The sequence below is a fragment of the Oreochromis aureus genome, linkage group 17 (assembly GCF_013358895.1).
Source record: "Oreochromis aureus strain Israel breed Guangdong linkage group 17, ZZ_aureus, whole genome shotgun sequence".
NCBI lineage: Eukaryota > Metazoa > Chordata > Actinopteri > Cichliformes > Cichlidae > Oreochromis > Oreochromis aureus.
The window spans coordinates 22,938,538-22,965,030 of NC_052958.1; the positions used below are offsets into that span (position 1 = coordinate 22,938,538).

The 26,493-nt window shown below is 41.8% G+C and overlaps 1 protein-coding gene across 3 annotated transcripts; it reads left to right on the top strand.

Annotated features, from left to right (window-relative positions):
• Positions 1 to 5,165: 5,165 nt before the first annotated feature.
• LOC116317953 (NACHT, LRR and PYD domains-containing protein 3-like) lies at positions 5,166 to 25,447 on the top strand. 3 transcript variants are annotated; one of them, XM_031736851.2, is made up of 10 exons: positions 5,166 to 5,215; positions 6,163 to 6,301; positions 8,064 to 8,183; positions 9,077 to 9,196; positions 10,986 to 11,215; positions 11,303 to 13,088; positions 13,590 to 13,775; positions 17,025 to 17,198; positions 18,872 to 19,045; positions 24,798 to 25,447. In XM_031736851.2, exons 2-10 carry the CDS (start codon positions 6,174 to 6,176, stop codon positions 24,805 to 24,807), a joined length of 2,928 nt encoding a protein of 975 aa, XP_031592711.2. In that variant the 5' UTR covers positions 5,166 to 5,215; positions 6,163 to 6,173; the 3' UTR covers positions 24,808 to 25,447. The 3 variants fall into 3 exon arrangements, with proteins under 3 accessions (XP_031592711.2, XP_039457477.1, XP_031592712.2); XM_039601543.1 differs by having other exon boundaries at positions 11,306 to 13,088; XM_031736852.2 differs by having other exon boundaries at positions 5,205 to 5,233.
• The last annotated feature ends 1,046 nt before the right edge of the window (positions 25,448 to 26,493 follow it).

Below are 26,493 nucleotides of genomic sequence, written 5' to 3' on the forward strand. Positions count from 1 at the left end.
GAGAACAGGCAGGCTGCATAGAGGGTAAATAACACCGGCCAAAAAAATCACTGGCTGCCCTCTGCCACCCGTGGAGGGCATCATCAGATCTTCCTGTCTCAGGAAATCCAGGGGTATCACAGGTGACCCCATGCACCCCACCCACCACCTGTTTGACCAGCTCTCCTCTAATTAGCGCCCGAGGTCAATCAGGTCCCACAACTCCAGACTTAACAACAGCTTTTTCCTCTGGGCCATTTGGACTGTTAACAAACACCATCCCCCCATAGCCCACCCTGCCCACTCACCTCACCAATCTGAGATTTTTTTCAGTTTTTTCCCCAAAGTCTCATGTTGTCAAACTTTTGCAAGATCCCTCTCTGTATGACTTTCTTTACTGGTGTATAATTAAAATGTTGGTAAAAACCAGTACAATTGTATACTTATGTGTCCAGCTGCGACAGCAGTATGCCCCACAGATGCTGGGGCATCCTCAAATAGGGTTCAAGCCTGGAGATATTCTTGACCAGTCAACTACCTTTACCCTCAGTTTATTTAGCAAGGCACTGATCTTTTTGGAGGTGTGTTTGGAGTTGGGAGGGAGAAGTTAGAACAGGCGTTCCCCACAGAGACCTTCTTTTACCCGTGCATTACTGTGCATTCGTGTGGCTTCACACCTGCCTGAATACATCACTTCATAGTATACGTCCCACACTCGCCATGTGAGCATGAAAGGTCCTTGCCACTTGGCGAGTAACTTTGCTGGAACAAAGGAATATTATGAGTCCTCCCAGTGTAAATTGTCTAAGTCTTGCACCCAGTTGTACAAGCACTGCTGATGTTCATGGAACTGGAGCAAATTTTTCCCTGACACCTGACCCAGCATGTGTAGTTTTGCTCTCAAGTCCAGTGGATAGTGAATCTCATGTTTACTCATGTTTGGACCTTCCTGACAGTTGGATTTAATTAGCTTTAACACCCCCCGGCGCAGTTCAAAAGGCCAAAATCCTGTGGAGGTCTTGGGGCACATTCTGGGTATAGGATGCACACGACCAGCAACCCCCCCCCCGGATGCCTGGCCATGGCCAATGTGATCAGGCCATGATTTGATCCAGATTTTTTTCTTTTCTCATGTGACCAGCCGGGGCCGGCTATACGCTTAAATCAAAGTTTTAGAAATGAGAAAGAAAATAATAGATTGCCCCAAAAATGAATATGGGCACGATTTACTACAGTAGCCAAAAAATCCGCTGGAAAAGGCACAAATGACATAGGTTTCACCTCTGGTTCGCTCTTTCCCTCCGTGCTCTGTTTGTGTGCAGGCACTCACAGCACTCGCCCTCCCCCAGCTAAACACCCAATCACTGTTAGTATGCAAATGAACCGGTGTTAGGTTTCTCAGTAGGCAGGGCACAGCGAAATTATGCAGCAAATCTCTGTCGTCAAAATCAAAGCGACTCGTCAGTTAAATAACAACTAAATACATCTAAATGCATTAAATGCATATATATTTGTACAGTCAATTAGAGACTAGTCCATTGTTCTTCTCACAATTTCAGTCTGGTATACATGTGTTTCTTCCTGTGAGCCTGTCTGCTGCACAGAGCTGACTGGAGGACCTGTGTCCAGTGTTGCCAACTCCTCAGTAAGGAAAATCGCTATTGGCTGTCCTAAAAGTCGCTAGAAGTCGCTAAATGACGTCATCACCTAATTTGCATAATTGGTCACGCTAATATAATTGTAACCTATGTTGTTGGAGAGAGAAATAACATCGTGGAAGAGACATAAAGTGAGTAAAAAACGTCCTAAATGCATTTAGAGTTTATTTAGAACTACAAATTAAATTTCTTTTAGCAATTATTGTTTTTTTAATGTCACAATTCCAACCCTGCTCCTTTACCCGGGCTTGGACCGGCAAAAGTGACCCAAAATAGGCACTCTGGTGGAGTTACTTTGTGTTTGTGTGTGTTTATAAGTAGTTTTAAACCTTGTGATCCACAAAACAGCATAAGAGTAAAAGATTAAAAGAAGAACTGACTGCGTTACAGCACCCGCTGCTTGTTGAGAGTAAAAGCGATACGCGCTTTCACGTCTTTTTTTAGCGACTTTTTATAGAAAAAAAGTCGCTAGGAGGTCTGAAAACTCGCTAAATATAGCGACAAAGTCGCTAAGTTGGCAACACTGCCTGTGTCTGTCAGACCCGACACAAAGCCCCGCCCACTTTCAACTCTGCAACGGTTTCCTCGTTTCATATACTGATGTAATCTCAGCGATTTCAGCAAAGCTTGTTCACTTTTGTTAAACAAAAGAAAGAGGAATTTGCTGATCTTGCCCCATGAGCAGGAGACTGTTGTTGTAAAGTGAATTGAGGAGAAAGGAGAGTGGAGCTGTTCAGTTGCAAACAGAATTCAGCTTAAAACAAGACAAAAAAGAAGAAAAAAGTTCAAATGTTCTGTTCTACAAAGGAGTTTGAGAATTGTAGAAAAAGACATGGTGAATGTTTTTTTTTTATTACTATGCCAACCCTTTTTAGCTTAGTTAAATATTGGCTATATTGAGAGGTCTTATTTTATTCTTACTTTATTTTGCAAGTTTATTTGAGAATTAGGCCATTCAATTAAGATAGACTTTATGTTGTTGGTTGTAAAGAGATGGATAGATATTTTATTTTATTCTTATTTTATTTTTATTCTATTTTTCAGTTTTATTTTTCAAGATTTGGTGAATTGTATATTTAAATAACTTGACCTACCCTTTTTAGTCTTGTTATTATTGGCAATTGTTATATTTGATAAAGGCCGTCCAATTAAGGTAAATGTCATGTTTTTAGTCGTTATAATCTGATGAGGAGGATTTTATTTCAATTATGGTTGTTTTTTTGTTTGCTTTTTTCAGTTTTCCCCCTGAGGGATTGCCACCTGAAAATGGTCAGGAGGTTTGCATGCCTCAGTGACACTAAGAGTTAAGTTGGTCAGGTCTTAGGGTAGAGGCCTGACCACCCCTTTCCTGCTTCTGTTGCCACCATTTGCACCCTTTACATTTCTGTCTGACTCCTCATAAATGCCTGTCTAGAACCGGCCCTGTGACCAGCCATTGGGTTATAATAAGCCACTTGGAAGACTACTTCCCACAGACACCACAAGTCCCTGTCAGTCATGAGAATCACATCATCTCCAGCAAGCAGAAACAAATTCCTGAGATAACAGCTCCAACACCCTCTCCTTAGCAGTGCCTATAAATTTTGTCCATCGAAGTAAAGAACAAAATCTTTGACAAGCAAGAGCCCAAAGGCCCACTAGGAATGAGTCTGGCTTTTTGCCGGCAATGCACACCAAAACATTGCCGGCAAAAAGCCACTGTGGTTATATAGGAAACAGAAAGAAGTAAAATCAACTAAAGCTTTCTGATAACTTCCACTCTGGGAAGTTCTCCAAAGGAAGACCCCAAAACATTTGTATTTTTAAAGAAAGTTCTAATCAAACCAGATGATGTGACATTGCACAGTCTGCACAGACCCCAGTCAACAGGATGAGCATTAAGGTCGAATGATTTCTTGCACTTGGATTTGCGATAAACATTTTGTCACCCTCAGAAGACTTTGTCATGGCTTCCTTATCTAACAGAATCTCAAAGCTCTCCTCCAACTATATGAGTTCGGATGTTTTTCGTCACACCAGGGTTTGGCCAGGTTTTCTTCAACAAAGTCTAAGTTTTCCTCTGACATCTCCCCTCCTAACAGTTGTGTAATACCCCAATTAATTTTCTCATTCACAAAAGTTGTTGTCAAAGCTCATTGGGTATCAAATTAATAGGTGGAAGTTTACATTTTTACAAACACCGAAATCCCAGTTAGACATTTGTTTGCTATTTTTTGTAGTTGACAGGGAGAGCTTTTACAGTCATTCAGTCATCATTTATAAGGATGGAAACAGTGATTACATCACATATTATCAGCACAGAATTGAATCTTGTCTCCATCTTTGTAACCATGAGACTGTGTGGATAGTAATGTAGCTTTCGCCAGTCAGTTCCCCTTAAGCTTTACTGCATTTCACTGTTTACATCACATTGATACGTATAAAGCTTTAGACACAAAACGCACTGACAAAAGATGGATCATTGATCACACTGTGAATGCAAATCCTCACAATCCCTTATTTAAAATGGCTATTCCTTTCAACACTATATGGAAATATCTAAAATCTAGCTAACCAGCATATAGACAGTTCTATAAAAATTGAGACATTTTCAAACTTACCCATTTATTAAAGACTTGGAAAGCTGCGCTGCATTTTTTCACATCCATGTGAAACAGTTTCTGTGGCTGAACTCTACGAGACTATTAACAGTAACTCGGTAAAACATCTCTCCTGTGGCTATAAAAGACCCTCCAGCGAAGACTGATATTAGATCAAATTACAGATGTTAGATTGGGGAACATTAAAGAATTCAAATAAAAATCAAAGATTCATTTAGAATTTTAGAATTCAAAACCTCATTTTCTAATCCTAAAATTTAGAAACGAGGTTTTTATAACCCATCAGTACATTAGATGTTCACTTCCATTTCATTTAATTCAATTAGCATTAAATGTTCATTATTTTATTTGATCAACTGACTTGGGGGTGGAGCTGTCTGATCTGTTTTTCCAGGTTTCCATCTTCATTTGAATCTAATTGAATAATTTGATTTAAATGTCAAACATAAACTGGGGATTCCAGCTTCATCTAATAAAAGGGAAAGTTGAGTAAATGGTTATGACTGAAAGTATAAAAACCTTTGACTATATATATTTTCTATTAAACCTTATATCTATGGTGACAATGATAGAATGGACCAAGCTGATTAAAATGACTCTTTGCTCTCCTCCTGCTATTTAAGATAAACGACACAGTTTGCATTGACATGCATTCATATTCCTTGCTCTGCTGGATTAAAAAGGAGGCCCTGCTCTGAATCATGGTAAACATTCTCCACTGATGATGGTTCACACTGTTCCTTGTTGATTGGTTTCTGCATGAACTGGTAATGTCAGACTTGTTAATGGGGATTTTAATTGTGTCCTATATGAGTACAGTACTCAGAAAGATTCTGATTACTGTCTAAGACACCTGGAATGAGGTCATGCAACTTTCTGTCACTGGAGAGAGGAGGGGCTACTCTTCTCAGGTGCGGAGAAGCATAAAGTGAATTCAGACTCCATTTTACAGTCACAGAGCAGAAGGAGGAAAACTAGGTGAGTGTTAATGTGCATGTAAGTATCGTCAGAATAATCAGAAAAGTTCGTTTTTGGCTGGAAAAAGTAACATGACTGTTTCTGAGAGGTTGGAACGAAAACTCTAAAAGTTGTTTTGGCACATTTTGGTACTCGAGTTTGTGACGTCATACAAAACAATATATGGTGGAAGAAAAGTGTTTGGTTGATAGTCAGTCAGACATTTTTCTTGTGCTGAATTAACAGGTTCTCTATGGACTGAATTTCTGAGATGGAGGGTCTTTTATTACATGCTGGATTCTCTGCATGTGTGTGCGTGCGTGGGTACATGCGTGCGTGTGTGTGCGTGTTGTACAGTGGTCCCTCGCCCTCACTTTTCGTTTCGTTTCGATTTATTTATTTATTTAATTTTTGTTTTGAATTGTTTTTGTTTTACAACGCATTGTGTTCTGCGTTCTAAATGCCTGTAGACCAGTGTCAGTCAATCTCCTGCCGCGTCTCCTGTACAGTACAGAATGCGTTCAGCTTGTCAAATTTACATGAATCTTCGATCATTAGCAGTGTGACTCTGAAGTGCTGTACTGTATGTTTGTAAGTTTTCTCCAGCGTCGACAACAATGACGACTAAACGTTTTGCACCGTCAAAGGCAGCTTGCTTTTGGTTTAATTCTGTAATACTGGCCTTTATTTCTACGAAGTTATTAACTTTGAGAGTGTTTAAACAAGAGAGAAATGTGAAAATGTTCATGCCTTTCTGAGAAAAGTGTATAAAGTGTGTAGTGAGGGGTTTTAAAGCCTTAAAACATCTATAATAATTGTAAAAAATAAAGTTGGCTACTTTTTCACCTATCGCGGGTTATTTCTGGAACGAGGGACCACTGTATTTCCTGCTCTGCCAGTTTGGCATTTGTATTATTGTCATGATTCTTGTTTTGCTCTCACAGTCAGTCTGCTGGTTTCGTTCTCAGGCTGACTGAAGATGAGTGGTTTGGGGTCAGAGGAGGACCGAGCCGAGTCTCCAAGATCAAACCGTCTGTCTCTGAAGAGAGATCATTCCACGGATTATTCTCCAGTCTCTGGTCATGAACCTGGACCATCACAGAGAAAGTAAGAGACCGTTTCTGCTGTAAAATGAACTAAAGTTCATTTTGGTTGTTGCAGTTCTTTGATAATGTTTCAAAATTGTTTTTGAGCAAGTGGATGAGCAAGTTAATTGTGCTGTAAATGCTTCAACAGGTAGGACATGTTGACCAATCAGTTCTACAGAAAGTAGCATGACCATTCTTGTAAGATACCTCTGACCAGAGTATGCAGACCGCAGGAGAGTTTGAATGTATCTAATGTCTTTCTTTCCGTGATGAATTCCAGTGATAAATATAGATTCTTAGGTGCAACTTTATTTCTCAACTTCATGTTGTCTAAGAGTAGGTTTATGCTACTTTTATTGCTCTACAAGATTTAGATCTAAATCTAAAACACATATATTTGTCCTTGTGAAGTACAAATATATGTTCCATGTCTGTTTTATGTACTAATAATAATAATAACAATACATTTTATTTATTGGTGCCTTTAAAGATCCTTAACATTAGTGAAGTAAAATAAAAACATATAGACAATAAAATAAAGTAAACACATAAAATCACAAAGGTAAAATAATCAAGGTAACAATAAACTAAAAGTTATAAAGTTAGTTACTAAATTTATAATTTAGTAACTAAGGGTATGCAGTTCTGAATAGATGGGTTTTGAGACGTGATTTAAAAGTAGAAAGAGAGTTTGTAGTCCAGAGATCTGCTGAAAGTGCATTCTAAAGTCTTGGGGCAAAACAGGTAAAAGCTCTGAGTCCCATGGTAGTCAGGCGAGCAGATGGAAGCTGAAGAAAAGCTGAGTGTACAAGAGGGTGAGTATATATAAGGAGAAGATCAGATAAATATGAAGGAGCAAGGCTATAAAAGTAAGACGCAAGATCTAAAATTGATACATAGGTGAACTGTTTAAGAATAGGTGTTATTTGTTGTATTATTGTAGTGTATTTACCTTATATGTTTACCTTAATATAAAGCACATTGAGGCAACCGTGGTTTTGATTTGGCGCTGTGTAAATAAAACTGAATTGAATTGAAATTGTTCAGTGGATCCAGTTCAGGATACGATATGTGCAGCTGAATTCTGAACTAACTTTTTCAGTTTTTCAAGAGATTTATGAGGTAGACCACAGACAAGAGAATTATAATAATCTAAATGAGATGTGACAAGAGGTGCTATTAGTGGTACTCTTTGGAGTAAATGAAAGACAAAGACGATTAATATTACAAAGATGAAAATAAGCAGATCAAGGGATATGGTTTATGTTAGTTATCAATAGTTAATGAAAAACCCTTGGATTTAGACAGTTGAGATTGGGTGCCCTTGAGGATAAATTCAGTTTTACTGCCATTAAGTTTAAGAAATTTATGAGTAAACCAAACTTTGATTTCATTTAAACAATCAGAAATGGATGTGGGTGGGAGAGTAGCTGCAGGTTTGGAAGAGAAGTAGAGCTGCATGAGGTTAATCAACGGAACAATCTATCTTTATGAAGAATAAAGATATTGAAGAATCCAGAATCAGCTGCAAGCAAAAGATAATTAGTAATTTTTATTACAAATGATCAAATGAATTAATGAATGACTATTAAACATCATAAAGGCTTCAGCTGAAAGAATAAAAACTAAAAATGGATTATGCATGTTTAAATATTAATTTAATTTTGTGTTTAATGCTGCTGGTTAACCCAGCTCAGAGAGGGAAGCAGCTCAGTGTCCAAGAACAGGAACAACGTGTGGACAAGAATAATGTGTGATTCATTCTGTCTTTGTGTTTCTAGAGGTCAGCAGCATAGACACAGAGTAGAGTCTCCAGGATCCAGTTGTCTGTCTGTGAAGAGTGACCATTCCAGAAATTATCCTCCAGTCTTCAGTCAAGAACTTGGACCCTCAGACACTAAGTAAGAAATTTTTCCAGATTAGACATCAATAGGTATCAAATCACCACCTAAGGATGAAGCATTTAATAGAAAGCAGTGTCACCAGTCCTTTAAGATACTGTTGATCCCTAAGCCAGGGAACAGAGTTTAGTCTTGAGTTTAGTTCTTTTTATGTGTCTGAGTTTATTTGTATTTCTGGTTCACATTTTCCTGTCTCTGTCTGATCCCTGTGTCTCCTGTGAAATTTTGTCATGTCCTCTTTGTATGTTTCCTCAGTCATGTCTCTTTATTCCATCTCATGTTTGCTTTCCTATTCGTGTATCTCTCCATCTGTCTCTGCATCTCTCGTTGACATAACTGTTTCTCCCCCAGCCCCAGTGTCAAACTTGTGTGTCTTAGTCTGCATCTCAGTGTGTTTCCTGTTTAATTTTAACAGTCTCTCTGTTTTCAGTGTGTTCAGTTTTTCTTCCCCTGTCTTATTATGTCTAATTTGTTCGTGCTATGTTCCCATGTGGTTCCACTTCCCTCGTCTTCCTTGAGCATATATAACATTCCGTGATTAATGTCAATAAAAATCTAGATTCCTAGACGAGCTGTTGGCTGAAAACAAGTTTATGGCAATTTTATTGCACTATAGGCATTAGTATCTGATCCTAAAACAGGACTTGCATTTGTACTTGTGGACTTCATATCAAATTTTTTTCAATTCTGTTTTTATATTTAGTCCTTAAATTTGTGACCCAATAAACATAACAGAATTCAAAACTGTATTATTGAAATGTAAATTAATTAATATAGTGAAAATTCCAGAGCTTTAGCCCTGTAAATCAATTCAAGAAAGAAGCAGCTCAGTGCCAAACAACGGAAAGATCCACAAGTTAATTTGGGGTTTTATTTTATGTTTGTGTTTCCAGAGATCAGCAGCAAAGACACAAAGTAGAGTCTCCAGGATCCAGCTGTCCTTCTGTGGAGAGTGACCATTCCAGAAATTATCCTCCAGTCTTCAGTCAGGAACTTGGACCCTCAGACACAAAGTAAGACATTGTTGTAAAATTACTGTAAAATTTATCCTCAAAATCATCTTTTGCTGAAGATGATTTTACTTGTTGCAGTCCTTTGATGTGACTTCAGGGTGTTTGAGGGTCTAATAAATTAATTGTGATGAACAATTGCAGAAGGTTATGTTCCAGATTACTGTCATTGCGCAGTATCTGGAGTTGTGTTTCTGGACTTCAGGTCAGAAAGATCAGAAATAAAAGATAGTGAAGGAGAGAAACTTTTAAGTGCCCAGAGGCACCTCAAAAAGTTGATTCTGTTCATCTGGACGTAACATTTTCAGTGGGAAAAACATTTCATCACTCATGTTAAAATGTAAGGTTAGGTACCCTCCTCGACTCAGAGATGGTCTTTCCCTTTTCACGTAAATGGCCTCCTTGACTCCCCGCTCACACCAGCGTTCCTCCCTGTCCAGGATGTGTACTTCCTCATCATTGAAAGAGTGTCCACTGACACTAGGTGTAAATAGACTGTGGAGTCCTGGCCTGACGAGCAGGGCCGGCTCTAGACAGGCATTTATGAGGGGGCAGACAGAAATGTAAAGGGTGCAAATGGTGGCAACAGAAGCAGGAATGGGGTGGTCAGGCCTCTATCCTAAGACCTGACCAACTTAATTCTTAGTGTCACAGAGGCATGCAAGCTCCCTGACCATTTTCAGGTGGCAATCCCTCAAAGCCACAGAGACGCTGTGTTTACACGCTGGTGCGTCTCAACTGTTTTCGCTTAGGCAGCAGTTGCCATTCTTTCCTGGATTGCCTGGAGCTTACTTTAGGCACCTTCCCAGCTTTGACAAATGTCCAGCTGGGATAACCACATTTACTCAGGGCTTTCTTGATATAATGATTTTTCTGCTTCCACATCAGCTTTTAAATCTCCCCCATTACTGATGGAAATTTCACAGTCTAAGAAGACTGTCATCCACATACCTGAACCAATGACTTCCTAGTGTTCCAGGGTAGGATAACAAAGCCCTCTTTTCCACTTCTTCCATGTAAACGTTGACCACAATGGGTGAAACTGGGGAACCCATGGCACACCCATGTTTATGCCTGTAGTACTGGCCCTTGTATGTGAAATAGGTAGACTTAAGACACAGTCCCAAGAGCAAACACACGTGGTCAGTGCTGAGAGTGATCCTGTTTCTGAGGATCACTCTCAGCAACAGGACCACTCAGGAGAGGGCCTAAGGGTACATCTTTCACCATCTTAAAATGCTGTGATTGCAGCCATTCCCCATTTGCCTGTGAATGGTACGCATCGCCATTGATCAATGGTCACTGGTTTGCATATTTATGATCAAGTAACTGACCTCACAGCCCATTGTTCATTCAGTGGGTGTGCAAAGGTACTTAAGGTTGGGGAAACCTGAAGTCAGTTGAGACTAAAGAAGTCACTTAGATGAGCGACGAAACATTTCTCTCGCTGAAAATGCTACGTCCAGATGAACAGAATCAACTTTTTGGGACTATATTACTTTGTTTGTGTTGTGGGACCCAATCCCTGGGGTGGACCAATTTTTGACAGAGCATGTTTTGGGGTTTTTAAAAGCCACAGAGATGTAGTGTTTAGAAAAAAATGTGTCTCAACTATTCCAATACTCCTGACACTTACGGGATCACTAAGGGATTTTGTTTAGGCAGCAGTTGTCCTTCTTAAGCATAAATATAAATATTTCTCATAGCTTTTGCCATGTATGTATTTCTGATATATACGTATTTCTGATATTACTGTTTTATGAGGTCAGTTTTATTTCCTTAATGTTCACAGAGAGAAGAGTCATGTTCATGTGGATGAGAAGCTGTTAAGTTGTGTTTTATGTCAGAACGTCCTGAAAGACCCCGTCTCTACCAGCTGTGGACACTGGTTCTGCAGACAGTGCATCACCTCTTACTGGGACCAGTCTGCTTCATCAGGAGACTCCCCCTGTCCCCAGTGTGGAGAAAGATCCAGGACTAGAGCTGGACTGCAGACAATCAGTCAGAGCAGCTGTCTACAAAGTAAGACTGAAAATCTGTCTGCTGATAGACTCGTTTCTTTTAAAATGTTTTCTTTCGCTTAAGTTTAATTGTTTTTCTTTCTTTCAGAAGATGTTGATCTGCAGGAGGTTTTAGATGAACATAAAATTAATTTGAGGTGGAGGTCTGAACATGTGCTTGAAGGAACTCATGAAACGGGAAGTAGCATCCTCCTCAACAGGATCTACACTGAGCTCTACATCACAGAGGGACAGTGTGAAGAGGTTCATATACAACATGAGGTGACACAGCTGGAGACAGCTTCCAAGATAAAAACCCTCCATGACACACCAATTAGGTGCCAGGACATCTTTAAAGCCTTACCTGACCATCAGAGACCAATAAGAGTGGTTCTGACGAACGGCGTCGCTGGTGTTGGAAAGACTTTCTCAGTACAGAAGTTCACTCTGGACTGGGCAGAAGGTTTGGAGAACCAAGACATCGGTGTAGTGATTCTGCTTTCATTCAGGGAGCTGAACCTGATCAGAGATGAGCAGTACAGTCTTCTGGAGCTGCTCCATGTTTTCCATCCAACATTACAGAAGGTCACAGCAGAGCAGCTCGCTGTCTGTAAACTTTTGTTCATCTTTGATGGCCTGGATGAAAGCAGACTTTCACTGGATTTCACCAACAGGAAGCTCATGTCTGATGTCACACAGAAGTCATCAGTCAGTGAGCTGCTGACAAACCTCATTGAGGGGAATCTGCTTCCCTCGGCTCTCATCTGGATAACTTCCCGACCTGCAGCAGCCAGTCAGATCCCTCCTACATATATTAACAGGATGACAGAAGTACGAGGCTTCACTGACGCCCAGAAGGAGGAGTACTTCAGGAGGCGATTCAGTGATGAAGAGCTGTCCAGCAGAATCATCTCACACATGAAGACATCCAGGAGCCTCCACATCATGTGTAGAATCCCAGTCTTCTGCTGGATCACTGCTACAGTTCTGGAGCACATGTTGACTACAGAGCAGAGAGGGGAGCTGCCCAAGACCCTGACTGACATGTACTCACATTTCCTGCTTGTCCTGGTAAAAAAGAAGCAGCACAAGTACCAAAAAGAACATGAGACAAGTCCACAGGAGCTGACAGCAGCTGACAGGGAAGTTCTTCTAAAGCTGGGGAGGCTGGCCTTTCAACATCTGGAGAAAGGAAACATCATGTTCTACCAAGAAGACCTGGAGCAGTGTGGTCTAAATGTCACAGAGGCCTTAGTGTACTCAGGAGTTTGTACAGAGATCTTCAAAAGAGAGTGTGTGATCTTCCAGAAACCAGTCTACTGCTTTGTTCATCTGAGCATTCAGGAGTTTCTTGCTGCTGTCTATATGTTCCACTGTTACAGTAACAGCAAGGAAGAGGTGCTGGAGGACTTCCTTGGAAAGGACATCTCATCTCTAGATGTGTTTCTCAGCAAAGTCATGGAGAAATCTCTCCAAAGTAAGAATGGCCACCTGGATCTGTTTGTTCGCTTCCTTCATGGCCTCTGTCTGGAGTCCAACCAGAAACTCTTAGGAGGCCTGCTGGGTCAGAAAGAGATCTGTCCAGAAATTATCCAGCGAGTCATTAATATCTTGAAGCAGATGACAGCTAGCAATGTCTCTCCTGACAGAAGCATTAACATCTTCCACTGTTTGATAGAAATGAATGAGCTCTCAGTATATCAGGAGATCCAAGAGTTTCTGGAGTCAGAAAACAGATCAGAAAGGAAACTCTCTGAGATCCAGTGCTCAGCTCTAGCCTACATGCTGCAGATGTCAGATGAAGTTCTGGATGAGTTGGACCTGAAGAAGTACAACACATCAGCAGAGGGACGGCGGAGACTGATTCCAGCTGTGAGGAATTGCAGAAAAGTTCGGTGAGTCCAGATATGATTATCCTATCTTCCTTCGCTTATCCAGGGCCAGCTTACATGGTCAGCAGCCTAAGCAGAAAAGCCCAGACTTCCCTCTCCCTGGCCTCCTCCTCCAGCGTATCCAGGGGAATACCAAAGTGTTCCCAGGAGATTTCCAGAGATATTATCTTTCCAGCATGTTCTGGAGAGCGCCTCCTCACCCAGGAGGCATCCTTGTCAGATAGGATAACAGACAGTAAGAGAAAGAGAAAAGAAGGGGGTGAGGGACAAAAGTCTAGGGTGAAGCACACAGACATGCCGCAACTCCAACTGTTGCATCTGTAATGAAACACACTCCTTGTGCACCAAATTCTTGTATTTTAAAATCATTAAAGATTTATTCTGTGCAATCATTCCACTCTAGAAGAACAGTTAAGTAATCATTAAAAGCCCAACATTGTCATGATATTAATGTCCAAATGAGAGTATGTAAACTTATGACCACAGTGGTATCTGCTGTCACAGACTTTCTGGCTGTGCACACCATGGACTCCCAGAGGGTCATAGTGAAATCATGGCCTCAGCTCTGAAGTCCAATCCTTCCCATGTGAGAGAGCTGCACCTGATTAAAAACAACAACATGCAGGATTCAGAAATGAAACAGCTCTGTGCTGGTCTGGAGAGTTCAAACTGTAAACTGGAGACACTAAGGTCAGTACACTCAGATTGTTATTGCTGTAGATATGTCAGTAGTGAAATATGAAGTAATCCCTTTATAATCTGATTGCAGTATTATAAGATGGAGGCTAGGGACACACCACTCAAGTTTTTCCAGTTCCAATACAATACCTTTGGTCTGTGTATCCAGGTCTTTAATTTCAATGCAGGATATTCAGTACTGGATGAGTAATGCTAATTCAGTACTTATAATGCATTGATACATTAAAATGATTAAAAATAAGATAGTGGCATCTAAAAGATGGTTTTTTTGTACCTGCTCCATGACAAAATATGAGCAAAAATTTGGCAACTATTGTTGATTCTATTACCCAGTGTAATAGAATTAAAACTGCTGCTTTTTCAGACTACACACTCTAACTCTAATATTCACACACTTTGGAGTGTTTATCGGAATATGAATGTGAGGCGTGAGGTTCTGGGGGCACTCCGTCTCTGGGCTGGGGCCCTGGCCAAGCCTCAGGGGCTTGGGTCCTGGTTGGTGTGTTGCCGGGGTTGTGGGCGGGTGGGTGTATGGGGGCCCAGTCCTGGCGCAGGGTGCCGCTTGTGCATCGAACCACCTGGGGGGCTCTTCAACTGGTGGGGGAGGTTGTCAAATCCTGCAGGAGATTTCCTCTCTTCAGGAACTCTCTCTGCAGGAGGGGGAGATACAGGAGAGGTGGAGGAAGATCTCAGCCTGGGCGTCTATTGTCTTGTGTAGTCTGGAAGATGAGTGGATGATGGGGTGGGTGTAGTTTTCTCTGTGGTGGGGTCAGGTGGACTGTCCCGGGCTCTGTGGGGCCGGGCGGCGTTGCTGCACTGGGCCCCGGTCTGGATGGGCCTGGGCCCCCCTTACCCTGGCGGGTTGCAGTGTATGGGGGTGCCTACTGGGGTCAGCGGGGGAGCTGGCCCCAGGGAGGGGTCACTTGCCCCTCCCTTCCTTCCCTCTCCATCTCCAGCTGCCTCCCTCTTCCCGCTCCACCACAATCACCCACACATGCAGGGCCTTGGGGTAGGGGTGTGTCACCAGGGTGCAGAGGAGACATCCCCCCCCTCTGTCCCCTTCTGGCTGCCTCTGCCTCAATTTTATCCCACAACTTAGACATTCACATTACTCACACTTTCATTACACATACATATAGGATCTTGGGGGTGGGCACGCTACACGGATGCCAAATTACCATCAGGGTGTACACTTCACCCCTGGCGTCGTTGCCCACCTCTCAATTTTAAATACACGTAGACATTGAGGGCTAGCAGGAGGGGCTATACGCTTACCTGCTGCTCTGGCAGGTAGCTCCATGCCCTCCTGGGTTTTAAATGCACCTTAGAACACACATGCATCAACACTACATATGAGCGGGTGGAGGGAGGTTTGAGTCTTCCTACACCCCGTTCTCTCTGACCTGCTGGAGCGGGGGCTAGGAGGAGGAGTTGGCCGTCCGACTGGGGTCTGGAATGTGGGGCCTCCTGCTGCTGCGGAGTCGGGCGGTCTGCTTCTCCCCACCGCAGGGAAAAGGGTAACACCACCTGGGTCTGGGCGCAGTTTCCCCCTCCAGGGGCAAGGGTACCTAGACCCGGGGCTTAGAGTACGCTTGGGGAGTGTGATTGTGTGTACAGCGTCTCTTCATGTCTGTCTCCACGTTGGGTGAGTGTTGAGTAATTGTATATGAGAGCATGAGGGTGGGAATAGATGTTTGTATCTGTGTGTGCCTGTTTGTCTGTGTCTATATGTCAGGTTGGGTATCAGATGCCACCTCTCTGGGGACATCTCAGGCCCTCAAGGTTTGAGGCCCATCTCCCCCACCACTTCCCCTGCCGGTGGCAGACGCCCTCAGACATCGGTGCGTTGGTGGTTCTTTGTGTCCGGGGGTGGGCGCCCAGGTACCCACCGGCTCACTCCTTGGCGGCTGCTTATCGGGGCATGGAGCCTGGGGCTCGCTCGGGCCACTTCGGGGATGGGGTGCCCTTGGCCTCTCGGCCCGGGGCTCGGTCACTCAGGCACAGCTGGCTGCCGGCGGAGCTCACGGGCACGTCACTGCAGCCCCCGGCTTCTGCTCGCGGCTGCTGAGTGACCCCTCATCTGGGACTCTCCTCAGCTCTTCTGGGATAGTGGCACGGCTGCCCCTCTGTTGGTCTTCCTTGGTCTCTTGTGTTCTGGGGGCCTCTGGATGTCTGGAGTTTCGATCTCCTCCATACCTGCTTCATGCCCTGGAGGTCGGGGCAGTGGCCCCCCACACCCTCTAGCAGATCATTACATGAAGGAACCTTTTAAAAACAAGCGCGTTCATGCTCACAGGTGCACACACAGGTGATCACACACAAACTACACCCTTTTTGGCTCCTACCTCAAAGCACACACTGCGCTGTCGATCTCACGTGCTGCACAATAATGTTTAATATTTAGTATTTACTGTCATATTCCCATATATCATTGTGATCTTGTTTATTACTCTCGTTTTCTTCTGCTTGCTTTCTTTTTCTTTCTCAACAGGTGATCCAGGTGATCGATATATGTATTTTTTGTCTGCTTATTCTGTTGGTTTTGTTTTTGCCCTTTTTCCCGTCCCTCTTCTCAGGTTTTTTTTTTTTTTTTTTTTTTCCCCCTCTTTCTTTCTCCCCTTCTTTCCACCAGTCAAGTCTGTCCCGTATTCAGCAAGTGAAAATAAAATAAACAATAAAGGTGAATCAAATGGACCATTACGGCAAGGGTGGGATGGTCCATTTGGTAAAAGTAAATCCGTTGGGCATCTTTCTTCGCCTTTAGACAATAATTCTGATGGCAAAAGAACCAAACGGGACAGGTTAAAAAAAAAAAAAAAAAAAAAAAAAAAAAAAAAGGAATATGAATGTGAAGTTGGGGTTCACTATCTTGCCCAAGGATTTTTTTGCATGCAGACTGGAGCAAGTAGGGATCAAACCACAAACTTTTTAATTAGTAGACAGCCTGTTCTACTTACTGAGCTACAGCCAACAGCCTAACTTTGTTAGATCCTCATGCAAGTCCTGTAATTTATGATATGATGAACACTTTATGGTTCAAAATGTAAAAACTTAGGTCAGCAGCAAGCTATTGATCAGTGTTAACATGAATAGGTGTTGAATCTTGTGCTGAACAGACGGCTGATGTGATGATGATCCACAATAACAGAGGCTCATTAATCAGCTGCACGTGTCAAATCTGAACACATCTAATTGATTTATCAATTATTATTTTATTTACACGTTTTAATCTTTACTCAGATTAGTGCGGTGCGGATTGTCGGCAATCAGCTGTGCTGCTCTTGTTTCTGCTCTGAAGTCCAATCCCTCCCATCTGAAACATCTGGACCTGAGTAGAAATAACCTACAGGATTCAGAAGTAAAACTGCTGTGTGGTTTTCTGGAGAGTCCAGACTGTAGAGTGGAGACCCTGAAGTCAGTCCATTGTCTGTTACTACTTGAATATTATACTTTATTCATATACACCGATCAGGTATAACATTATGATCACTGACAGGTTAAGGGAATAACACTGATAATGTCTTCAAAGTGGGTGGGTTATATTACTGCAGTGGTAAGTATGGATCCGTGGTCCAAGGAAGAAACACTAATGATCAAGCGACAGGGTCATCAGGCACTAAGGCTCATTGATCCACACAAAGCAAATGGTTTGAGGAGCACAACAATGAACTTGAGGTGTTGGTTTGTCCTCCAAATTCCCTAGATCTGTGGGATGTGCGGACAAACAAGTCTGATCCAAGGATGCCCCACATCACAGCTTACAGAACTTAAAGCAGGGGTGTCAAACATAAGGCCTGGGGGCTAGAATCAGCCTGGCAAAGACTAATGTGACCTACTGGATAGCTTTGGAAAATTTGAACACTTAAGATCAAAGTGGCCTGTATGTGGCCCATGATGTAAATTAGTTTGACATCCCTGACTTAAAAGATCTTTTGCTAGCATTTTGGTGTTAGATACCATAGCACACCTTCGAGTGGAGTCCATGCCTTGAACAGTCCTTGGCTGTTTTGGCAGCAAAAAAAGGGGATTAGTGTAAGAAAATTAGGTAGAAAGCGATAATGCTATGCCTGATCGGTCTACATTAATTTTAAAAGGCTGTAAGTTTTCTTTTGATAATAATAATAATTTTTTTTTGCTGGGTAATTTTAGTGAAAAAGTATTTCTTTGATTTGCCCTTTGTGGTAACACTTAACAATGTCACACTATTAAGCTTCAGTAAGTGCTTAACTCATCATTTATAAAGCATTAGTTTTCCTTAGGATGTATTTTATAAACACATATATAAATGTTTATTCTTGATTAATGAACTTATATATAACATGTTCATGGTATCATAAGTGATTAACAAAGTATTTAGATGCATGCACGTACACGCACACACAAACACACACACACACACACACACACACACACACACACACACACACACACACACACACACACACACACACACACACACACATTTAGGTATTTTAAAAACCTATGTCTGCAGCTGAGAATATGTATTTCTATGTTCTGTATCTCTTTGTGCTTTGTCTGTGTCATTTTCCTGTTGTGTAGATAGCTTAGACTTGTTTGAGTCTTAAGGTACTTAAATTTTCATTTTTAAATTCTTTTCTAAAGAGAGAGCACGTTATTCCTATATTGGCTTTTCTTCATTGGCTCCCTGTTGAATCTAAATTTAAAATCATTCTCATCACATACAAGGGCTAGAATGAACAGGCTCCATCGTATCTTAATGACCCTATATTACCATATCACCACATTAGAGCACTCTAATGGTGTGTGTGTGTGTGTGTGTGTGTGTGTGTGTGTGTGTGTGTGTGTGTGTGTGTACTTTGTTAATCACTTATTGAGACTTTCTAAATGATAACACCAACACATTATATATAAGCTTATTAATCAAAAGTAAACATTTATATCTGTATTTATAAATGACATACTAGGGAGAAGTAATGCTTTAAAACTGAATTAGGCACTTACTAATGCCTTACTAATATTTAATAGTTTTTGACATTGATCTTGATTCTTCAGAACACAGACACACAGAAAGAAACACGGCGTTTCTTCTTTTATTCTTTATGCAGCTTGAGTAACTGCAGTTTGTCGGAAATCAGCTGTGCTGCTTTGGTCTCTGCTCTGAAGTCCAACCCGTCCCATCTGAAACATCTGGACTTAAGGGAAAACAACCTGCAGGATTCAGCCATGAAAGAGCTGTCTGATCTTGTGAAGAGTCAACACTCCAGACTGGAGGATCTGAGGTAGGTAGAGGTTTTGGTCCATTTGCTTTCAGCAGTACCGTTTGAATTCAGGGTTGCATTCTTTGAAGGACCCAGTCTATGTAATAGAATAGAATAGAATGCCTTTATTGTCATTATACAGCTGTACAATGAGATACAGAGCATCTCCTACTCAGTGTAAACATGTTGGGGGGTACAGTTCTGCAGCACTATATACATATGGACAGTATTAACATAGGGAAGAAGATGTATATATATATAAAATGTACAATTTACAAACCGTAAACAATATGTAATAAATAGTGATTATGTATGTACAGTTGAGTTATTGCACATGGAATTGGTATAAATAGTGTTTATGTATATACAGTTATTGCACATAGAATTGGTATAAATAGTGGTGGTCCATAGAGGAAGTGGGAAGTGGGGGGCTGTGTTATCGGTGCATGTGTGAGTTCAGGGTGGTTATCGCTTTGGGGAAGAAACTGTTTTTGAGTCTGTGGGTTTTAGTGTTGATGCACCTGTGGCGCTTCCCTGAGGGAAGCAGGCTGAACATGTTGAAGCCAGGGTGGGAGCTGTCCTTGATGATGTTTGCTGCTCTGCTGAGGCAGCGGGAGGAATAAATGTCCATCAGGGAGGGAGAGGGCAGCCGATGATCTTTTGTGCTGTCTTGACCACACTCTGAAGCCTCACACTATCTGCCTTGGTGCAGCTGCCGTACCATACCGTGATGCAGTAGGTTAGCAGGCTCTCAATGGACGAGCGGTAGAAGGTCAGCAGCAGGTTGGAGTTCAGCTTGTACTTCCTGAGGACTCTCAGGAAGTGCAGCCGCTGTTGGGCCTTCTTGATGACCGCTGAGATGTTTTCCGTCCAGGAGATGTCAGCAGAGATGAGGACACCAAGGAACCGGAAGGTGTGGACCCTCTCCACACACTCCCGTTGATGATAGAGGGGGCCAAGTCAGTGCTGTGTCTCCTGAAGTCAACAATGAGCTCTTTGGTTTTCTTGGTGTTCAGTGCCAGGTTGTTTTCTGAACACCATGCTGCCAACTTCAGGACTTCCTCTCTGTACTCTGCCTCGTCTCCCTTCGAGATGAGTCCGACTACCGTGGTGTCATCAGCAAACTTGATGATGAGAGTGTTGTTGTGGGCGGACTGCAGTCGTGGGTGTAGAGAGAATACAGGAGGGGCTCAGCACACAGCCCTGTGGGGAGCCGGTGCTCAGTGTGCGAGTGGAGGAGAGATGAGGGCCGAGTCTCACAGTCTGGGGCCGGTTTGTGAGGAAATCCTTTATCCAGGCACATGTGAGAGGAGGGAGGCCAAGATTGACCAGTTTGTTGATGAGGATGTCCGGGATGATAGTATTAAAGGCTGAGCTGTAGTCCACAAAGAGCATTCGGACGTAGCTCTGCCGCTGCTCTAGGTGACTCAGCACAGCGTGGAGGGCTGTGGCGATGGCGTCTTCTGTGGATCTGTTTGCACGGTATGCAAACTGGTGGGGTCGAATTCTGGGGAGGTAATCCTTGATGTGTTGAAGGACTAGTCTCTCAAAGCATTTCATGATTACCGGTGTGAGGGCCACAGGGCGGTAATCATTCAGGCTGGTGATGGGAGACTTCTTCGGCACTGGGATGATTGTGGCTGATTTTAGACAGGATGGGATGGCTGCCTGATCCAGTGATAGGTTGAAGAGTCTGGTGAAGATGAGGGTGAGCTGGTGTGCGCATGCTCTTAGTACCTTGCCAGGTACTCCGTCTGGACCGGCCGTTTGAAGCTGGGTGCTTCAAACACCGCAACCACTGTGAAAGCCAGATGTGAGCAGCTATTAAATGATGATTTAGCCCTTAAAGTGCTGCTCAGGTTCCCTTTCAACCATGACACTAGCCACTAGATGCATTTTGTACTTCATTGTACAGAAATAACAGCAAAATCTTAATTTTATTTAATTTGACTTACTTTTACTGAGATTTTTCATAGGTATGTGGTGTATCAGAGGCTGATTCTCCTTCGCCCAAACATGCCATATCATAACTGCCTTAAGTCAAATAGAAAAAATGTTAAAACAGGCTGATTTTTGCTACATGGGTCTAACAGGACAGAGAAGATACAAACATATAGCATCCTTATAAAACAGAGGTCACTAACAGGTGGACCGCGGTCCAGATCCAGACCCACAAGGTGTCCCATACAGGCCAGGACCTACAGCCAAAACAGAAGTTTATGATTAAACTTTGGGTGAAAAATGGAAAAAATGGAACGTGAAAAAAAGAACAATGGGTGAATGCTGGACCTCTCCAGATGCCATTTGTTGATCTCTAAGACGATGTGGACCCAAAAGGGCAGTTTGTAAGAACTGACCCTTCTATTTTTCCACTGAGACAAGTTTCTCGGGTATGAGGAAAGTAGCCCTGTGCATCTTTACCAAGTTTTGCTCCACAGTCAAAAGCGAGACAGAGAACTCCACAGAGAACATAATCACAACCACAGCTGCACTGGCCACCGGGCATTTTCCCGGTGGGCCGATGGTGATTTTTCATTTTTATGTTTGTTTGTTTGTTTTTGTAACTTATAAAGAATCAAAGGTGTTGGATTGGCCAACTGGTCATGATAGACTCTGGGCTGGACTAATTACAATGCATAAATATTGAGGTGAAAAGGAATGGGATTTGTCCCATACTAGTACCGCTAGAATGAAAAAAAGACACAAAGCTGGAGTTATTCTGTGTCTTTGCTGCACAGCTGCCTCTTCTTCTCTCATTCTCTCCCCCTCCCTCTCCTGTTGCTACTTCAATCATGAAACTGATCAATGGTCAGCTGGTCGGCTTTTCTGTCACAAGTCCCGTCTCTCTTGTTTATTTATCGCCCACTTTGTGCCAGAAAGAGGAAACCAGTGGATGTCGCGCTAAACAACAGCAGCACGTTTAAGCTTGATAAGCTGTTGTTATAATTTATTTAATATTACTTTCTAGTATCAGCTGATGTTTGTTGGAGCCAGAGCTGTAAAAGCTGCTGGTCATGATATCGGTTTGGGTATCTGTTGAGAGGGAAACATGAAGGTGAAACCAGGAGATGTCCTTAAGTGGTCATCTGATATAAGCTGTATAGAGATCATACATATTTACCAACAAGGCAGTACATTACTGTTTTCCTGTAATACCTGGTGGGCCGATCTCTAGTCAATACCGGGCCGATTTTTTGTCCCAGTCCAGCCCCGATCACAAATAAATATAATTCCCATCAGTGAGCACCTCCACATGTGTATGAGGATGGCCCTGACTCCATTCAAGCCCAGGTTTAAAATCCTGGAAGGACAAGCTAGAGCTCAATTCACTCACTGAGCAGAAAAGAGGGGGTGTTGATTAAATATGGAGACAAAGTGGCCTCAAAAGTGTTGCAAATGTGCATGATATGATCCACAAGCACAAACTAAGATTTACAAATTAGTAAGTTGTGTGAAACGTTTGAGGGCTCGCAAGAGTGGTTCCATCCATACACAAATAAGAAATAATCTCACCACATGCATAGATATTTTACAAATGCATTTATCCAAAACTGAATAAATATTGATCATTTGCACACAAATCAAATTTATCTTCAAGTCTCAACATTTCTTTCTTGGAAAATTGTGATATCTGGGCTTCCACTGTTTATCTGCATTTAGATTTTGTTTTTTTGGTTTGTTTATTTGGTTTGGTTTATTTCAAATATAGTGGACACTTGTACACACATAATGTTTTTTAAAAGAGAAAATTATCAGACTATGAAGTTGAACTTCATAATTTTGTGTATAAATGATAAGTATTTATTCAGGCCATACGAATTTGTAAAATAGTTTTACGTGAGGTCAGTTTGCTTCTTATTTATTTGTGGATTGAAGCATGCATGTGGGAATCCCCAGAAGTTACACACAAATCACTGCAGATATTTGTACATCTTAGATTACACTTGTGGATCATATTGTAAGTATTTGCAAAACTTTTACACCAAATTTCTCTCCATAATTAACATAGACATAGAACTGGAAGAACCAGAAACCTGGAAACTTGAACAACAGCAGTGGAACCACAGGGGGTGATAAAGAGATAACCCAATGAGGAACAAAGGACAACATACAATATATACACAGAGGGTAACGAGGGAATACACACAAGGAGGGAGACACAGCTGGAACTAATCTGACATGAGGAGACAACGGGGAAGCAAAACTCAAAACACTGAACGCGGGATGCAACACTATCAAAGTAAAACAGGAACCAAGAGACACTCACAAAGATGCAGACTTGAAACTGTGACCTGGAGACATGAATGGCCTTAAGGGCTGGTGTCCTGCGGATTTTATATATCACCCTGGGTCAACACACCTGAATCAAATGATTAGTTCATTACCAGGCCTCTGGAGAACTCAAGACATGTTGAGGAGGTAATTTAGCCATTAAAATGAACTGTGTTAGATCATGGACACATCTAATACCTGCAGGACACCGGCCCTTGAGGCCTGGAGTTCTCCCACCCCTGGACTAGGGGAACAGAGGGAACATGAAACACGGAAACCAGAGAAACTAAACGTGAGACACAGGGAAGGCATAGTGACAGAAAATTAGACACTATAAATATAACACAAGCAGGGAACAATAAAGAGAATCAAACCTACACTAAAGACATGACACACTAAACATGGGAGGCACAGGAACAAAACCTAAGAGCGAGAAATCGATCACCGAAATATAACCAGAAACTAACTGAAACTAAGCATATTAATAATCAAAAAACACAAACACGGAGTCACAAGACTCCGGACCATGATACTTTGGCCTCCTTGCTTGAGCTGTCTGCCATTTTTTGGAAAAGTTAATTACTGCCACCATCACTCTATAAATCGTGGGATAGGATAGACTTTGACGGATGCACCTGGCATGTCCTTCAAATTCAGGAAAAAAGAGGACGCCTTTGTGGGCTGCATTTGAAGGGGCCTTTGAACTGGAACAGCCTTCGTAGCCTCACTGTGATGTAATCAGTCTTCAAATGTGGCCATCGAAGGACGCAGTGCTTGAATTGGGGCACAGCTACAGTCTCTGTGAAAGCAAAGAATCAGTGTTTCCTGTGAACCTGAAGCCTTGTCAGTAGCTGATTTTCTCAATAAAGCTGCGAAAGGAGAAAAGTGAAAGACAAGAAGTCAACCAGTCAGATCAGGCAGAAGCTTCCTGTGACCGTGCGTCACAGAAAGTGAAGAGGACTGCTGCTGTAGCGTTCATGTGTACAGGATATGAAGATGGATTCCAGCTGACAATGTTTTCAGATGTGTAGACAACGGTCCTCAGTCATCAATGATTATTGAGCATTGTGCATGATTATTGTATGTGTTCTTCTGTCAGTGGTTTCATATATCTTCAATGACAGTCTCCATGTTTATTAGTTAGCTAATATTTCAGAAACAGAGATCTTCGTCAACATAAAAAGATTCTTTGTTTCAGTGAAAGAGCAAGAAATCCATCACTAAAGTGCTTGTGCAATAATGAAGCTTTCAGGATTCAGCATTTCATTTTCACTGTGGACTTGAGTGAAATCTACAGTGGAAACAGACTTCATGCTAAAGGTCTCTGTAGTGAGACTCTGAAGTGTATGCGCTTCGGGATTAGCAGGTTCACTCCAACATGTTAACATAGGGCACGAGAGGAAGACAACTGTGTTACACTGTTCCACTGCCTCGCTTTTTACTGGATGTGCTAAATCACTGACTTGGGTATTATTTCTGTTCTTTTTTCTTCTCTCTACAGATGGAAGTGATGGTAAGCATGATGGGGTGTATGCTGAGAGAGGATAAGTTATTTTCTGATGATCCCGAGAAGCTGAGACTCCAGAAGCTTGTGTCTAGAGACAGGCTGACAGGGCAAACATTTCCACTGTCAGAAACAATTCACAGCACACTGTCATCCCTGTGTGACCTCTGGATCTGACAGAGCATCATTTGTGGATCTGGACTGCTCTGTCTTTCTACATATTCTTTGCCGACACATTGGGATGCCAATCCTTCTGCTCCAATAGAGACACAAAAGTTCTGGGGTCTTTTTAAAGAACAAAGTAATTGAAAAACTAAAATTTACACTGAAATGCAAAATTTCAATCTTTAAATTATACCAGTGTTTATTTCTCCTCTGTATCAAATTAATTAATTAAATTGGTACAGATTATTTAAACTGCCATATATTCTAGGATACTGATGCTTAGAAGTAATTATAAGGGGGAAAATTGTGTTAACCAAAGGCCAAATTGTGTCTTTACACTTGTAGTGTAAAATTAATTTTGTTGCGTTTTTAAAGTTGTAAGTTTAAATCTTTTTTAAGCCCTGAAATTTTCAGATGGATGTCTGCTGTAGTCTTAAAGCTATGACAGCTCAAAAATGTAAGAATAAAAACAAAGTACCAAATTTAGACGCCTCCTTTTGTACTTGGATTGCCTGTGACTCTGAAAAGATAAAATATTACATGCTTTCATTAAATATTATATTACTCTAGAAGCACATCAGTCGATTTTGACAGGATCAGGTGGGAGCTTTTCTTCCTGTTGCAAACAGGAAGCACCAACAGAACAAAAAAGGGTTAAATTCCACCTGTATTAACTCACAGCCTATTTTCACCAGCATAGATCAAAGGAGTAACACTTATTTAAACTCTCCAATAACTTGTTCTATCACAGTTGTGAAACTTTCTATAAGGACTTGTTGGTATTTTGAAAACCAACCAATGGCATAGTGAGACCTGCAAAGCAATATTTAAAAGTCATGATATTCCTAGTTTCTGCCAAGATGCCTAAACCCATTCGGCCAAAGAATCATAGCAACAAAGCTAAATGCATTTTACTGACTGTTCTCAAGTTTGTCAGCTAATGTTCAAGTCAAGTCAAGTCAAGTGGCTTTATTTTCATTCCAAACATGTGCACTGGTACAGTACACAGTGAAATGAGACAACGTTCCTCCAAGACCGTTGTGCTACATATGGCATATAACAGAAAATCAACACAGGACTAAATAAAGTGCAATGTGCAAAAATGGCAAAAAAAACAAAAACAAAACTAAGACAGTTCAACACCAGACAGAAGAGAACAATACAGACACAAGACAGTGCAGATACAAAACACAACAGTACAATAGAAATGTGCAAAAGACTGAGTATTGTGCAAAAAGTCACTTGGTGTATAAATGTGTGTGTGTGTGTGTAAGTGCTTGGTTGTGACGTGTATGATCTCTCTGCGGAAGAGTATCACTTCCTGTGCCTGTTACAATACACAAAAGTTTTTTTGTGAAGCCAGTTTAATTAAAACTAATAGATAACGCCTTATTTCTTATCATCATGTGCTGTATTCGAAGCACACTCTCTGTGTATTCATAATCATAAAAATAATAATAATAATACATTTTATTTGAAAGCGCCTTTCAGAACACTCAAGCACAGTGTACACTGAAGAAAAGGCCAT

Coding starts and splice junctions, on each gene's coding strand:
- LOC116317953 (XM_031736851.2), top strand. CDS start 6,174: ATGAGTGGTTTGGGGTCAGAGGAGGACCGAGCCGAGTCTCCAAGATCA. Junction 9,197..10,985: donor CTTGGACCCTCAGACACAAA/GTAAGACATTGT, acceptor TAATGTTCACAG/AGAGAAGAGTCATGTTCATG. Junction 13,776..17,024: donor TGTAAACTGGAGACACTAAG/GTCAGTACACTC, acceptor ATCTTTACTCAG/ATTAGTGCGGTGCGGATTGT.